The 17,148-nt window shown below is 38.1% G+C and overlaps 1 protein-coding gene and 1 pseudogene across 1 annotated transcript; one reads left to right on the forward strand and one right to left on the reverse strand.

The window, feature by feature from the left end:
• Positions 1–1,048: 1,048 nt before the first annotated feature.
• LOC113065618 (E3 ubiquitin-protein ligase NRDP1-like) lies at positions 1,049–11,597 on the reverse strand. The gene is made up of 7 exons (XM_026237028.1): positions 11,441–11,597; positions 9,172–9,271; positions 5,460–5,575; positions 4,572–4,843; positions 4,233–4,368; positions 3,985–4,088; positions 1,049–3,317 (listed from the first exon to the last, which is right to left on the reverse strand). The coding sequence occupies exons 3-7, from the start codon at positions 5,547–5,549 to the stop codon at positions 2,963–2,965; spliced, it is 957 nt and encodes a 318-aa protein (XP_026092813.1). The 5' UTR covers positions 5,550–5,575; positions 9,172–9,271; positions 11,441–11,597; the 3' UTR covers positions 1,049–2,962.
• A 256-nt stretch (positions 11,598–11,853) lies between these two features.
• On the forward strand, positions 11,854–16,632 carry LOC113065291 (zinc transporter ZIP5-like; annotated as a pseudogene).
• Positions 16,633–17,148: the final 516 nt, after the last annotated feature.

Genomic DNA, 17,148 nt, shown 5'->3' on the forward strand with positions numbered 1-17,148 from the left:
CAGTGAAGTGAACACGCCTAACTGTGAGTGACTCTCCCATAGAGTCACAGCACCGCCCGCTCTCGTGTCTGAACTGAGAGATGCACTTTGATCAGATGCTGTGCGTGTGTATGGACTGCTTCTTATCGAGCACACTAACATTAGTGTGATCGATGGATAGATAGATAGATCAGTATGATGTTTGGCATCTTAGTTATTATAATTCTATATGTACTTTTAGACTGTGCAATTGCTTTAACAGTTATCACATAATTAAGCTGCAATATATTTGATTGGCAAGTGCTTGATTATCTGATACAGGTATTTGTGGTACCAGATTGTAAAAGCTCCAATCAAATCCTTACTTTTTTTTTTTTCAAAGGGATTACAGACCACTTCATTTATTAGGAAGACATTAAACAAAACTGTTTTTTTTTTATATATATCAAAATGAAATCCTAACTAGATTGATGGATGGAGCAACAGGCAGACAGATATTTAGATTGATGAATAGAAAGATATTGCATACATCATGTACATGCAATACACAAACAACCATAAGATCATGTTATCACCAAAAAAAAAGAGAGTAGTCAGTGTATTTCGTGTTGAGCAGAAGCTGGTAATGCTTGAACCAGTTGACATTCCGATCCTCACTAGTACTATAATGGGCTGGATTAAAATGACTTGCAGTATTAGTGGCTATGGGCTGGTCAAAGAAAATTCCAACAACAGGAGGATTATTCCTGCATGCACATTAATATGTGTTTGGCCTCAAAACACTGAACCAAGATCAGCAGATAGAAGGGACCACAGTCACCAAATAGCAATAATAAGAGTTAATTTAGCTGAAAATGATGGTATATGGCAGCAGAACTATTTGAAAACTCTATGGACTGCTCAATTTAACAAATAAATTGCACTTTAGTGACATTGTGTGGCAGAACAGAGGAAAAACATCAAAAACATGAGGAAGTATGCTCTTTCTCTGGGCATTTTTTTAAACATTAAACACAACCAACAAGAAGTTCCTGCTGCTGCATTAATAATAAAGACAAAGACACCGGTGTCGTATTGCAAAATCAATGATATTTATTCATATTCTGTCAGTAACCCACAACACAAAAGCAAGAATAAAAGACCAAAACAAACAAACAGAAGAATGCCACATCCACGGACAATGCTGCAGCGGGAAACATGAGCTCTGAACATTTCATCCCTGACATCAGATGAGAAAACCTGAGAGTCAAGAAAGTCTTGAATGTCGAATAAGCGATAACGCATCGGTCTCAAATCAAACACAAAAAAAGGGAACTTTTATTTCAAGAATGATACGGAAGGGGATAAGATCCATCAGAACCAAGAAGTGAAACACATTGGGTCGTGTTTAATCTCTCCAGCTTCTGGGCGTGATTGCGAGACGATGTTCAGAGAAGCCGCGTGACGAAAGTATCGAATGTAGTGTGATAAGGCAAAGTTCACAGACATTTCTTCCTAATTGACATAGACCTGGATGAATATTGCTGAGTTAAACATTCTGGGTCAATAGTTTCCAGCTCTTATTAAACAACATTTTCAAATAAGCTAATGTAAACAACAAAATTAGCTTTCAGGTCTAAGTAACACTGAAGCAGATGACACACAATAGCTCCGAAGATACATTTGAGAATCGCTGCTATTGGCTGCACTTAAATTTCGGCATCCGTGCAACGACAACAAACAACAAAGCAAGCACGATGTGCACACAACACAATAAAACTTTGGTTGCAGAGACAAATATCGCACAACTGAAACGTAACTGATTATATAATCAACTATGTACAAATAAGGTTGGAAAATATGCAAAATAAATTCTTAAACTACTTATCCAGGAGTCAACTGCACAATATACACAAACATTCAACCGTTCCAACTCTCTTTATTCTTTGAAATTCAAGAGGTGCTGTGATGGATAAAAAACGGTTCTGATGTAAACCACAGTAAACAGGTCCTGATATGGTCGAGCATCTGCAGGAGATTTTACATCAGCTGTAGTTTGGTCATTTTTCACAATGTTTTTATACTTCATATTCGATTCACAAGCTTTTCATCCATCATTTCTGGTTTTGCATTTGGTGAATCTACAAAAAAAAAAACGTTGAGGTCACTAAGACCGGCTTAAAGAAAAAAAAATCTGGTTCTGATTAATAGTTTAATAGCCAGAGATGCTTTTAGAAAATAATAAAAAAATAATAAAATGATCAATTCTGGAGGAGATTTAATTGAAAAGGAAAGCGTAGAATAAAAGGTATCAAATCAGTCATTGGTTTCCATCAGATACATCCTTTGCATCACTCCTTCCACAAACATCTTCACGAAACGAGATTCATGACATCTTGTTTTTCCAATCACCACACAGTGCAAACACCGAGCAGAGTTCTTTATCTACCAAACTTTCATCATAGCTCTATTGAAAAAACAAAAAACAAAATACATCACGGAGATCCATGGTAGTTAAAACACTCTACTCTAAATCGCAAACTGAGATGAAGACAGCAAAAAAGTCCACTACTCTAGTAGAACAAGAACATATATTTGTCTATATTTCTTTATCATCTGTATTTACAAGAACCTTAACTTGTCTGAAGCTGTGAGTGACGTATATTTGCTGTCAAGAGGGAAATAAATGTTAAAGGGGAAATTAGACATCACTTCAAATCCTTTTGATTTCAATGTTAATGCTAAAACATACGTGTACCATCGTCCCTGATAATGTTTCAAGTTGGTTTTTGTCATTAGGGTCCACTTTTGGAAAAATGTCCATTTAAGGCAAAGAGAACAGGGAATGCTGGAGGTCCACGAGCGGAGAACATCTCTGCCTGTGGCCTTCCTTAAAATTTGAGGTAACGACTGCCAAAAAAGTCTTGATATTTTTAGAGGGATGAACTGAGAATTTTTTAGAGGGGAGATTCAATTCAGTCTCTGGCACCCACCTATGTACACACTATAAGATCTCCTCAACACCATGAGCGAAGATCATAACCAACCCCGGCTCCAGAATCATATCTTCACCCATGTGCTGGTTCTCACAGGCCATCACCACCACGGCCTGCTTCCCCGGAATGCGCTTGGCCACATAGTTTTCGTAATACCGGCGGTTCATCTGCCGTGTCTCCAGCGTGGCCAAGCCTTGGGGCCAGTTGCGCTCGTGGGCGTTCTCGATGAGGTCATTCACGATTGACAATGGGCATCCACTGTCTATGAGCGATCGTTTGATGACGGCCTGGAGGACGGCGTCGGGTGTGGAGATCATTCCTCCCCAGCGGGTCACGCGAGCGGGCTGGAGAGAGTTCACCCACCTGTGAGCAAACAAGAGTAGTTCGTTAGAAAGTCATCTTATGATCAATTATGGGATTAGCATTATTACTTACTCAAACGTAATTAAGCAGTTTTCAAGAGCAATTTACATACTCATTGTTTACATAGTAGACTGATATTTTATCCACTGCACAATACAAATAACTAGGCATATGGCCTTAGCCTTATTCTTTTTACAAAAATATTATAAATAAATATATGTATATATACACAATATATATTAAGTATATATACAAATGCATATATAACTTTAAAATTCAAAAGTTTGGTGTCAGTAATTTTTAAGAAATGAATACTTTCATTTAGCAAAGATGCATTAAACTGATGAAAAGTGTAAAAAGAGACAAATTATTTCTATTTCAAATAAATGTTGTTCTTTTGAACTTTCAAGTCATAAAAAAAAGATTATCACAAAAATATTAAACAGCACAATGGTTTTAATTTAAACGGTTGCAATTGTTATAATAAATTAAATAATATTTCACAATATTACTGTGTGTGTGATATATATATATATATATATATATATATATATATCTATATATATATATATATATATATCTATAAACTGTATAAATATTTTAAACCATTAAACTTATCTTGAAATCATATGGACTTTAAAAGTTTTAGGAAAAGAACATCACTCACTCTAGGATCTCATTGTACTCTATGCTCTCCTCCAGGTTCTGCAAGTTAGGGTTAGCGCTGCGTATTGCTCGCATGTAAGCTTTCAGGAGCTGGATGTCACGTTTCTGAATAACAGAAGTCAATCAAGAATATTAACAACCTGTGCTGTGTGCTGATCCGGGCAGAGAATCCATAAATGTTAAATAATTACAAATAATCACAGTGACAGGGATATTTACGTGATAAAGAAAAAAAACCACTGATCTGACCTGTTCTGCAAGTTGGTGCTTGTGCTCAGCTGCAGTCTTCTCTAGATCTGCAATCTTGGTCTGCTGTTGCTGCACCACACTGCGTAGGTGCTTAATACAGTTGTGATTGGGCATCTCATCTTTGGGCATTTCTAGCCTGGAGAGTAAAAACTTAATGTGATTAAAATGTCAAACGGTCATTGAAGACAATTAAGGGCTGTTCACACATGGTGCATTAAAAAAAACAGCTTGACACAGAGCTGAAGAAGACACTGAAAAAGCAGTAAACCATGGCACTACAGTCAAACACATCCATACAGCACATGGGCTAAGTGAGAACTAGATGACTATGGTAGATACCCGCAGCCTTCTTCACATGTGACGGGTCGTTTGGGGTTGTGCTCGCAGCCCTTCAGATGTGACTGCAGCTGGTCGAGCCGAAGGGTGGCCGTGCATCCGAAGCCGGCGTTATCACAGGAGATCTGCAGCTTGGAAAGCATGTTACGCATGATGCGGGGAACGGGTCGAAGATGGGCAAGAGTCACCACAGTGCGGTCCACAGGGCAGCTCTGCTGCTGTGCAAACCACTGTGTGATGCAGGCGTTACAGAATGCATGCTCACAATGCGGGGCCTGAGAGAACAGACAGATTGATCAGGGTGGAACCTGAACTCAATGCCTATAGACTTTTCTTGCTGAAGTGCATTTTTCAGACATTTTGCACTGTGTATTTGTTTTGATGTTAAAAAAAAGAGCAAAATAAATCCATTGGGAAAGACATTCATTTCTAAATAAAATAAAAATTATAATAAAATAACTAACTTTACCAATAATAATAATAAAATTTTATTGTATTTATTAATAATTAAATAACTAATTTAACAATAATAATAATTCTACTCTTTTATTAATGAATAAAATAACTAACTAATTTTAAGAAATAGTAACTGTATTCATATTTTTACCATTTTTTATTATTTTTATAAATGTAACACTGTGTATACGCTTCACTGTAAGAAATATATAGCCTGTAGATTTCCTCAACTCCCTAACCATTTTATTTATTTATTTTATTTTTTATAAGAAAATCCATTTTGTACCCTTGTGAGACATTCACACAATGATCTTGAAGCAGTGATATCTAATAACAGCAAACTCATAATGTCGTGACACAGGCTGAGGGTGTTCAGGCTGTCACTTTCTCAGGGTGTTCTAGAATTTTGCAGTTGAATGGAAAATAAATATGGACCTGCACTGGCTCCTCCAGCACCCCGCTGCAGATGGGACATAACAGATCCTCGTCCACCTCTCCCTGGAACCTGGTGACGTCGTACCCCATGGCACATTACCAGAAACCTTTGATATCTGAAATGAAGCAGGCCGGAAGAGTGTGTTGAGAGAACTCCATCAAATGCCTGCCAATCGCCTCTGAGACAGAGATGCATGAGAAGAACTGGACGTACAACAGAATGAAACTGAAAACTTATAGCATTTTCTGGCCATTTTTAACTGAACACTAAAACCAGCACAAAAACAGAAGAACGGTGAAAGCAGACTTCAAAAGGATTTCAACCCATGCATTATCAGAGTTGCTTTCAATTTCAAGATCTAACAGCTGGTGTGAAAATGAACGTCAAATTTGCCAAATTATAAAATATTAGGATGCCCATTTTCTGGATCAAAATCATAAATGCACTACTATGTTCAAACAAATATTTGAAAAAGAGTCACTGAACAATTTGTTAATTAATCAGATTGAACTTTTTAACAATACTTCAATTCGATGGCCACTGGTGACGCAGCCTTAAAATGTGGCCAAACCAAGGCACAGCTTTCACTTTGCTTTTTGGGTCTTTGTGCCAGGAGCATGTTGATGATGCTTTAAAACGTAGGTTTCAGAACAAAACTCCTTAGAAGCACTAAAGGTAAACTGATAGAGGTTTAATGAACATGGCATTTTGAGCTGACCATGGAGGAACTCAATGTCCCACTACAATACAGACGTAACATAATCGCATTTCCTGTAAAAAAGGTGACCTTCTTTTTGTTCTTTGTAGAGACACTAGGTCTACACAGCTCTCTCAAGTGAAAAATGCAATGGCTGTGTGTTTGTGTGTATGCTGAGACTACTAATGTGCCATTAAAGAAATATGGGTCCACTCTGAAGTGTTGCAGCCCACTTAGAACCCCTATCATCATAGGAAACCATTCTGAGTGGCCTAGAGATTGCATTAAGATTAATAATGCGAGGATAGAAATTTCACCTCTTTCCTGACTTCATTTTGAGAAACTGCAAACTAGAAAGGCAATCATTAAACAGTTAAATGGCCAAAAGCAGGTCTGATACGATAAAAACAAGTAATAAAAAAAAAATAACTTATCGTATTTTACGGACTATAAGTCACACTTTTTTCATAGTTTGGCTGGTCCTGCGACTTATAGTCATGTGCGACTTATTTATCAAAATTAATTTGACATGAACCGAGAGAAATGAACCGAGAGAAATGAACCGAGAGAAATGAACCAAGAGAAATGAACCAAGAGAAATGAACCAAGAGAAAACATTACCATCTCCAGCCGCCAGAGGGCGCTCAATGCTGCTCATTTCTCCTGTTGTCTACACTGAGCAGCATAGAGCGCCCTCTGGCGGCTCTAGATGGTAATGTTTTCTCCTGGTTCTAAATAAATGCAACTTATATATGTTTTTTTTCCTCGTCATGACATATTTTTAGACTGATGCGACTTATACTCAGGTGCGACTTATAGTCCGAAAAATACGGTACAATAGGTTTTTGTCCTAAACAGTTGTGACAAGCATCAAGACATTTTGTCAGTCGGTTTCTATTTTTCCATAACGATCAAAATCAACTTCCATTTAGCTGTATATTTAACATTAAATACACCATGATAGCTTGTGACTGTATCATTTATCACTTTGTTGCTAGTAAACATATAATGGAAGTAGACTCACAATAATCACTTCTCATCACAAAATCGACATACCTTTCTCAATCTGTGCATGAGAAGAACTGGACGTACAACAGAATGAAACTGAAAACTTATAGCATTTTCTGGCCATTTTTAACTGAACACTAAAACCAGCACAAAAACAGAAGAACGGTGAAAGCAGACTTCAAAAGGATTTCAACCCATGCATTATCAGAGTTGCTTTCAATTTCAAGATCTAACAGCTGGTGTGAAAATGAACGTCAAATTTGCCAAATTATAAAATATTAGGATGCCCATTTTCTGGATCAAAATCATAAATGCACTACTATGTTCAAACAAATATTTGAAAAAGAGTCACTGAACAATTTGTTAATTAATCAGATTGAACTTTTTAACAATACTTCAATTCGATGGCCACTGGTGACGCAGCCTTAAAATGTGGCCAAACCAAGGCACAGCTTTCACTTTGCTTTTTGGGTCTTTGTGCCAGGAGCATGTTGATGATGCTTTAAAACGTAGGTTTCAGAACAAAACTCCTTAGAAGCACTAAAGGTAAACTGATAGAGGTTTAATGAACATGGCATTTTGAGCTGACCATGGAGGAACTCAATGTCCCACTACAATACAGACGTAACATAATCGCATTTCCTGTAAAAAAGGTGACCTTCTTTTTGTTCTTTGTAGAGACACTAGGTCTACACAGCTCTCTCAAGTGAAAAATGCAATGGCTGTGTGTTTGTGTGTATGCTGAGACTACTAATGTGCCATTAAAGAAATATGGGTCCACTCTGAAGTGTTGCAGCCCACTTAGAACCCCTATCATCATAGGAAACCATTCTGAGTGGCCTAGAGATTGCATTAAGATTAATAATGCGAGGATAGAAATTTCACCTCTTTCCTGACTTCATTTTGAGAAACTGCAAACTAGAAAGGCAATCATTAAACAGTTAAATGGCCAAAAGCAGGTCTGATACGATAAAAACAAGTAATAAAAAAAAAATAACTTATCGTATTTTACGGACTATAAGTCACACTTTTTTCATAGTTTGGCTGGTCCTGCGACTTATAGTCATGTGCGACTTATTTATCAAAATTAATTTGACATGAACCGAGAGAAATGAACCGAGAGAAATGAACCGAGAGAAATGAACCAAGAGAAATGAACCAAGAGAAATGAACCAAGAGAAAACATTACCATCTCCAGCCGCCAGAGGGCGCTCAATGCTGCTCATTTCTCCTGTTGTCTACACTGAGCAGCATAGAGCGCCCTCTGGCGGCTCTAGATGGTAATGTTTTCTCCTGGTTCTAAATAAATGCAACTTATATATGTTTTTTTTCCTCGTCATGACATATTTTTAGACTGATGCGACTTATACTCAGGTGCGACTTATAGTCCGAAAAATACGGTACAATAGGTTTTTGTCCTAAACAGTTGTGACAAGCATCAAGACATTTTGTCAGTCGGTTTCTATTTTTCCATAACGATCAAAATCAACTTCCATTTAGCTGTATATTTAACATTAAATACACCATGATAGCTTGTGACTGTATCATTTATCACTTTGTTGCTAGTAAACATATAATGGAAGTAGACTCACAATAATCACTTCTCATCACAAAATCGACATACCTTTCTCAATCTGACTATATTTGAGTGTTTTCACTGCCAATTTACTGTTTTGGTATTAGCTTTTTAGGATAAACTCATTCCTAGAACACAAATAAAGCCTTTTTTCCTATTAGCCAGAGATACGCTCCTAAGTGAACCGGATTTTATGGTGGAAATTATTACTTTATTTACGCCTTTACAGAATTACATCTGTGTTAGGACAGACAGGAAGCAGACCTTTTGATACCACAGAACAGAAAAGCTTTAAACCAGACTAAAATGCATTAACTTCTATGATATATGCATGATCTGAGTGATTATATAACAAATAGTAGCATTAAAGAAGTACAAGATATTTTCTCTGCTACTTTATTATGTGAAACAAAGAAATGTACATTCATACCTCACGAAAGCACAGCCCTCATGATCCCTGTACAATGAGTCCTCCTCATGTGTCAGGTGGACAAGGCGATCTTCCTTACGATGCAAGGCTGAACATCCCCCTTAAGAAAGAGAAAACAAGACAAGACATCCATTATGATGCAATCAATGCACTGCTGTTTATTTCAATAATATTTAATTAAGTATTAAAAAGCCTGTTTGAAACATTTCCTGGAATCTTCAGAAAAAGTTTGGCGTATTTAGTGTCAATTAGGCAATTCCCATTTCAAGACGTTTTGAATACTATGGTCGTCATCATTTAAGCTTACGGATGCTTTTTCCTCCCACTTTGTCTCTTCAGTGGAAATCCAAAACCATTAATGACTTGATGCATTGTAATCGAATTAAGAGCCGACTCATTTAAGAGCCTGACGATGTATGGGTGGAAGCTACACAAGCACAATCAATTACAGGGCTGGACAGTATGACGTGTAATGAAGTGAGAGAATTTTGCAATATATATTTGTGTGCCCATCAGTAGGCAGAGCTTCGAGAGCAATTAAGAAACAATGACTCAAATGTGGCTCATCCAGTCAAGAGTCTGCCTGGCAGGCGAAAAAAAAAATCCTACAAAATTACTTTTAGCTATGTATGGGGACCAAATCATCATAGAGGCTTGTGGCTGGGCTGACAGTAAGTAACCAACCAGTACACACTATACTAGCAACACCCTGGTAACCATCCATCACACCCTAGCATCGCGATGAGTTTTGACTCAGTGGAATCGCAATAACTTGTGTTTTCAGGATGGTGTGTGCGAACCTGAGACTTTTCCACAGCCTATTGAAACAAAGCAGATGTAGTCAGCAAGGATTAGACATGTGATATAAATAAAGCACCTTTATCCAGCAGCACTAAATTGTTTCTTTGGAATCTAATAAGTCATAAAAAACAAGATGGGGAAGGCTGGAGTTAGTACACAGATCAATACTCTAAATTAGCATTTAAAATCCAAATGAAAAAAGGGGGCTGCGTTATGTAGACACAGCATCTCTTCAGATTCATAACAGTTCTGTGAGGGGTGGTGTTGTGTCCCTGTAGGCTCGTGGTGACCTAATTTTAGCTCGTCTAAGCAGACGATGGGGTGTGGGTGTTATAGCACGTTCTCCCCTCAACCCCCATTTTAGAGATGGCGTTCCTTGCTTTCATTCAGTAAAGATCTGGTTTTAGTGGCACGGATGCATGATCACCAAGAGCACATCCAGGAGTGCACTGCTGAGCTGGCTCACGTTTAACAGTGTCCAAAGCGCTTTGTTACATTTATTTTTGGACCACGTATTGGATGACAGATCTGACAAACCCCTAAATAAAGTATGAGACCATAATATTGTAACATAATAGTTTTGATGCTGCAAAATGGTGGCTGTTTTTCTCTCTCTCTACATACACAGACACATGCATACATACATATATGAGTGTGTGTATGTGTGTTTCTGCACCAAAAATGTCTATAAACATGACATTGCAGTCCTGTCTCTCAGCAGCATATAATATGGAATAATTTTATGGGTTAATGTTAAATGTACAGATGTAGCCATTTAAACAATATGCATATTGATACATTACAGACAGACACAGACAGCCATGAATATGAATACAATGTCACGCTGGATTCAGACAGACAAGCTAACTGTACTTCTGACCAGACAGGACATGACAAAACAGCTGCAAACATCTGTACGGCTATTAAACCTCCTGGCGATGAAAAAAAAAGCTCATGCCAGCCTGAAACACGCGTCTACTGATGTGTTTGAGCGAATAGGCGCTTAGCATTAGCCAGCTCGCTAACGATGCTGTATAAATACAACCAACAAAATCATCACAGCCACGGGCCTTCCTTACTGAGTTCGAGTTTTTTTTTTATATTAAAATGAATGAATCTGTTAAATCTCTTTTATTCACTGTAAAATTCCATTTAAAGTGAATGCGTCGATGTTGAGAAGCTAGCGTGGCTAACTAGCACGAAATCCAACTAAGGTTAATGTTAGCTGAGGCATGCCGAAAGAGCAGCTTTGATCTAAACATTGCACCACACGTCCATGAATGTCACATTACAAATTCTAGCCACCACTAAAAAAACTGTAAATGTCATTTAAATACTGTTCTGATCAAATAACGTCTTGTGTTCAAGATTCGTCCCTGTATTTGCCTCAAGTTTGTGCTACCATCCGGTAATTTTACAAGTCGACATAAATAAAGCGTTTCTAAACCACCCAGCTTGACTATAATACCTGTTCCCGTCGATCGCGGTATTCCTCCAAAGCTTAGTTTGATTTCTGGACTTCGAGCCTGTGATATTTGCAGTGATCTGTTAGATGGCTGATTTCTCTTCCTGAGCCGAGCGGATGAAGTCAGACTGAATCTGCTGCTGCGCCTACAGGACAGAGTGTGTGTGGAGGAGCAAGCCTAGCAGATGTACATATCACACACACACACATATCTATATATAGATCGATCGATCTATCGATCTATCGATCTATCTATCTATCTATCTATCTATCTATCTATCTTTCTAATCTGTCTGTCTGTCTGTCATCTCTACAACATTAATTTACTTGGGCATGCCAAAGTAGGGCTGCAGTGGGCCAGTACTTACATTTGACAGGATAAAAGTGAGAATGTGTTGAATGTAAATCAAACAGTCATGAGGTAAGTTGATCAATGCCTTTCCAGTCATGTGATCTCCAATAGGCTTAAAGCTGTCTGCTGGTGAAACATTAACCTCCTCGTCATAAAACAATGAGCCATGCTTCATTCCTAAACACTAGGATACGGAGACGATACTGGAGATCATGTAACGGGCTTAAGAGCATTTTGGTCACACGTTGCTTGACTTTGAAATGTGCTTTCTGTACGCTTTTGATTTAAGAGTCTTAATCTTAAATTTTAATTTATATATACTGATCAGATAGCATAGAATGTTTTGTATGTTTCTAGGAAATGCAATGTAATTAGATATACCTGACCTTTGAATGCAGATGTTGGTCTCTTGGGAAATTTGAGACATTGTTGAGATTTCTTCTAGACTTTAGGAGAAACACACGAGAGTAGGATTATTTTCTCAGAGGAATCATCTGAGGAGAAGGAGCAAACTTAAGCAAGTCTCAGTTTTGTCTCCCTTAAATCTCATTCTATCTAGAAGGAACATGTGAGGTATTCAAGAGGTCTCACTCATGATTTTTACAGTATGGATCATCATTTATTTAGTAATAAATGTAATTGGGATTGATTAAGAAATGCTTGTTTAATAAATATTGTGTTATATTGAATGCTGAGGCCCACATGCTAAAATTAGTCATGTTTATTTTCCCAAAGGACAACTCTGAGCTTCAAGCTTCCGCTCTACCACTGTATGATTTGTGTGATGATACCAGCCATCCTCGTACTGGCAACACATGTTCAGGTCAACAAGAAAGAGAGCACACAAGTCAAATCTACACAAGAACACTTAGAGGATGCTTTTGAAGAGCGGGTACATTTGGATGATTCTGTCAAAACATAACGTTTAAGTAACCAAAGATTGTTTTTGCCGCTTGTCTTTGAGAATCAACAATTTACTCGTCCCTACATGTCTGGTAAAGTAGATCTACCACATTCCTTAAAGGGGTTTTTACAAAACACAAAGAGATCCAGTGCAAAAATCTTATCAACAATGACTGATGCAATCAATCAAATTTAACTAGGTTAGAGTTGTAGTTTTAGTTCATATGTTGAAAGCACTATCATTAGGACACTGCCATGTGTGGACCTTGAAAATGATGTCTGTTGGTAAAATAGTCATTTAGATCTGATCTTCTTTCAAGGGCTACTACTTGCAACGCCTGTTCCTTCAGTATGGAGACAATGGGACTTTGACCTATGAGGGTCTGCAGAAGCTGCTTGGCAGTTTAGGTCTCGGGGAGGTCAGTGTTCTGGAGATCCGACTTGGTGGAGTGAAGCATTCTTCTCAACCCCAAACCCATTCCCACTCACACGAAGACCATCATCATCCTCAAAGGACCACAAACTCACCTCCACTCAAAGAAAGGTAAGATGGCTAACGCATTGTTGTAATCTTCCCTACACTTTCATTCTACAATCTTATTTACACTGACTGTAGTTTGTGTCTATGAAGTTAAATTTTTTATATGTAACCTTTTATCTCCACAAAACCAGAGAGGTTTCACTCTATTTGGTGATCTGGTTATTGTTTGCGGAGGACTAACCATTCAAATATTCAGTCCTAGACCTCAAATTGAATCAGTGATGAGTGGATCTCCTGCAGAATGGGGTCACTCGGACAATTTTCCAAACCCTGGTCTAAGACACAAACTAGAAGAAAATGTGTCTCCGCTGCCAGACCATCCGACAGAGAAACACCTTCATGGGAATGTGAGTATTTACTCCTAAACTTCCTGTTAGAGTGTTACAAATGGACAAAATCTACCACTGAATTCTCTTCACTATCACATGACCAAAGGTCTGTTGATATCTTTGGACAGTAGAATTCAATCTGTTGTCCTTACCTGTTCTGTGCGAGGTACACAGACTCATTCTATTTTGACACCACCAGACATCTATTTTGGAGAGAGATAATAATCATATAAGAGGTCTCTGCTGAGAAGACTGGTTTAAGCCGGTTAGTGCTGGTTCAGTGCCGGTCTACCTGCTGAGCTAGAATATGATATGATTCTGTATATCTGCAAAACTCTGGCAAAAAGCCTGCAAAGCTGGTTGACTATCATGAATCTTCTGGTGATGCTGGTTGATCAGATCCTGCTGGTTAAACTACTGAGGAAGCCTCTCTGGACTAACTGTTTTGCCTGTGTATTACCGTATTTCCGGACTATAAGTCACACTTTTTTCATAGTTTGGCTAGTCCTGCGACTTATAGTCAGGTGCGACTTATTTATCAAAATTAATTTGACATGAACCGAGAGAAATGAACCAAGAGAAAATATTACCGTCTACAGCCGCGAGAGGGCGCTCTATACTGTTCAGTTCTCCTATAGTCTACACTGAGCAGCATAGAGCGCCTTCTCGCGGCTGTAGACGGTAATGTTTTCTCTTGGTTCTAAATAAATGCGACTTATAGTCCAGTGCGACTTATATATGTTTTTTTCCTCGTCATGCCGTATTTTTGGACTGATGCGACTTATACTCAGGTGCGACTTATAGTCTAAAAAATACGGTATATTTGAAAATTTTTAATAAGGAAATAAACAGTCCCATAGTGACATTACCATTGCAACGGTACAGAAATATTACCACTTAAAGTCCTCTGAGGTAATTTTCACTAAAACTGATAACTGATACACACCGTAGAAAACAAGAGAAAGTGAGTCTGCAGTGTGATAAGGGAGACATTGAAGTAGTGCAAGCTTTGAATGACCAATCATAATGGAGTATTTCAGAGCCCTCACATTTCTAACTCCCTTACTGCAGTGTCTAAATGTTACCCAGCTTCTGTGGAACTTCAGCCTGGGTCAAGCGTCCCACATCACTCCTGCCCATTTCACCTTCCTGTGCCCTGCCCTCCTGTTCCAGATTGACAGTGGAGTATGTCTGCGACACACAGAGGTGCAGTCGCAAGGAAGCAAAACCAATGAGAATTTCCTGAGAGGTGTGTGTGTAAAGTGTGGTATCAGAATCAATTATGTTTTCACGATAGTGCAGGTTAAACATAGTCATTGTGTCTAAGCACTAGGATGGGCCTCCTTGGCGCTCTTTGTTATCAGTTTGCCGTCCCTGTTTGCCCTGGGACTGGCACCCCTACTTCAACCTTGCATCCTTTAAATATTCCTGTGCCCGATGGCTGGCATGGCAGTGGGCACGTTATGTGGAGATGCCCTCCTGCACCTCCTGCCCCATGTAAGTAATACAAAATACATAAATAAGCACAATTTCAAGAAAGTATTATTCTGTAATACCGGTAAGTGCTATAGATGAAATATTGTTTGTGATTTCACGCCATCTTCAGTCAACATAATTTAAAGAGAAGGAAACATGATGCAGTCTGGAAGGGAGCTGGATACACTGAAGGGTTTGTTTATTTTCAGACATGAGAGAGCAAATCAAAAAGAAAATCATTAATGATTGTGGAACGTATCAATTAATTTGAACTCTGTCATAGGTACCTCAACAGCCAATCAGAATGAGAGTGCAGGGCATGGCCATTCTCATGGGCAGCCTGGACCAGGGAAGATGGACATCAGAATCAGAATCAGAAGCATGGCATGGATGGTGGTCATGGGAGATGGGATACATAACCTTACAGATGGACTAGCCATTGGTACATAAAAGTTATAACTGATTAAAATTTCATTTAGAAACAAAAGCATTTATTTTTATTCTGATAATAAATTTAACTTGAACATTTTCTTGTTCTCTAGGTGTTGCATTTTCTCAGAGTCTGGCAGGTGGACTCAGCACAACCATTGCTGTTTTCTGTCATGAGCTTCCTCATGAGTTAGGTGTGTTTGAGTCATTTCTATTATGTATGTTCATTATGAAAGATCAATATTGCACATATATATATATTTATTTCTTTGCTTGTGTCTGCAGGTGATTTGGCGGTGCCGTTAGCTGCAGGCTGGCCTGTACGCAGACTGGCTGTGTTTAGCGTCATCTCGGCTCTGTTGGGCTTTGTTGGTGTTTTAACAGGAACTGCACTGGGAAAACAGTGGGCCACACACTCACCTTGGATTCTCACCATCACCGCTGGGGTCTTCCTTTATGTTGCTCTTGCTGACATGGTAATAATTTTGATTACAGTAATGTTAATCTATGACTTCTTCATTTTTATCTTTAAAAGGTAATATATTCCATAACAGTCATATTGACTAAAATGTCTTTATATAAGTTAAAGTTGTGATTCTGTTTCTATAGATGCCTGAAATGCTCCACGGAGATGCTGGATCTCTGGGTCCTCTGAAGCGCTTCCTCCTGCAGAGTCTGGGCCTGCTGATAGGGGGCGCAATCATGCTTTGCATTGCCCTCTTTGAGGACCAGATTGCTGTTAGCCTGGGAGAAGTCTAAGGAAATAAATACTATCCAAATGAGATCCTCAGGATGTCACACTAGAATTTCCATGCAAGCAGCAGTATTATGGACATATCTCATCCCATAATGAACTATTGTGTGGATATTCTGAAGAAAGTGAACTAAATGGATTGCTATAAATAGAGATACAGTGGGATGAACTCCTTTATACACATCCTTGGGCAACTACTTCTCAACCGAAGCTAAATTTCTTAATTTTAAATAGGAGGGGAGGTTGGGTTGGATTTTTTACTGAATGATGACATCTACAGAAAATTCAAGGGCTCAGCTAGAAGAATGGTCTGATGAGAGATTCTGTCCTTTGAGTTGAATGCTGCGTTGCCAGTATGCCTTTTATTATGTATGTTTCTGTCTTGCAACTTGCTTTTTTAATGATGTATTAAACCTGGCTGTTGTTTTTTTGTCAAAAAAAAAAAAAAAAAAGCACGTTTTCCTGTGTTTCTAGCACAAATGTGTTCAAGAATTTATAGCCACTGTAAAGTTATGGCTGTTGGTTGTAATGTTATATTAGTTAATTGTATTATTATTAATAATAATAATACAATTATTATTATTATTAAAAAATATATATATATCTGAATTATGAAATTATTGCAAAATAACATCCAATTGTTCTAAATAAAAACCTAATGTTATTTGAAAAATATAGCTCTTCTTGACATATGGTCATAGTCATATATGGATGCTTATTCCTGCAACCAAAGCGGTTTTAAAAAAAGTAATAATTCCTATATGATGTGATATCATGTAACATTTAAGACTGTTACAATATACTGACATTCTGTAGTGTTCAGTGCAACAGAAGACACACAACAACAACTTATATGTAGCAATAGCATTTTATTTCAACATTACCAATTCTAAGCCACGATACTGAATGACAAGACCTACTGGCTGC

This window comes from Carassius auratus, chromosome 48 (genome assembly GCF_003368295.1).
Source record: "Carassius auratus strain Wakin chromosome 48, ASM336829v1, whole genome shotgun sequence".
NCBI classification, from domain to species: domain Eukaryota; kingdom Metazoa; phylum Chordata; class Actinopteri; order Cypriniformes; family Cyprinidae; genus Carassius; species Carassius auratus.

What these genes read in the sequence shown, in the direction of transcription:
- LOC113065618 (XM_026237028.1), bottom strand. Translation starts at nt 5,549, where the DNA reads ATGGGGTACGACGTCACCAGGTTCCAGGGAGAGGTGGACGAGGATCTG. An exon ending in AGCACCAACTTGCAGAACAG is followed by an intron (nt 4,089 to 4,232) that starts GTCAGATCAGTG and finishes TCTGTTATTCAG; the next exon opens with AAACGTGACATCCAGCTCCT. An exon ending in GAGTACAATGAGATCCTAGA is followed by an intron (nt 3,318 to 3,984) that starts GTGAGTGATGTT and finishes GTTTGCTCACAG; the next exon opens with GTGGGTGAACTCTCTCCAGC.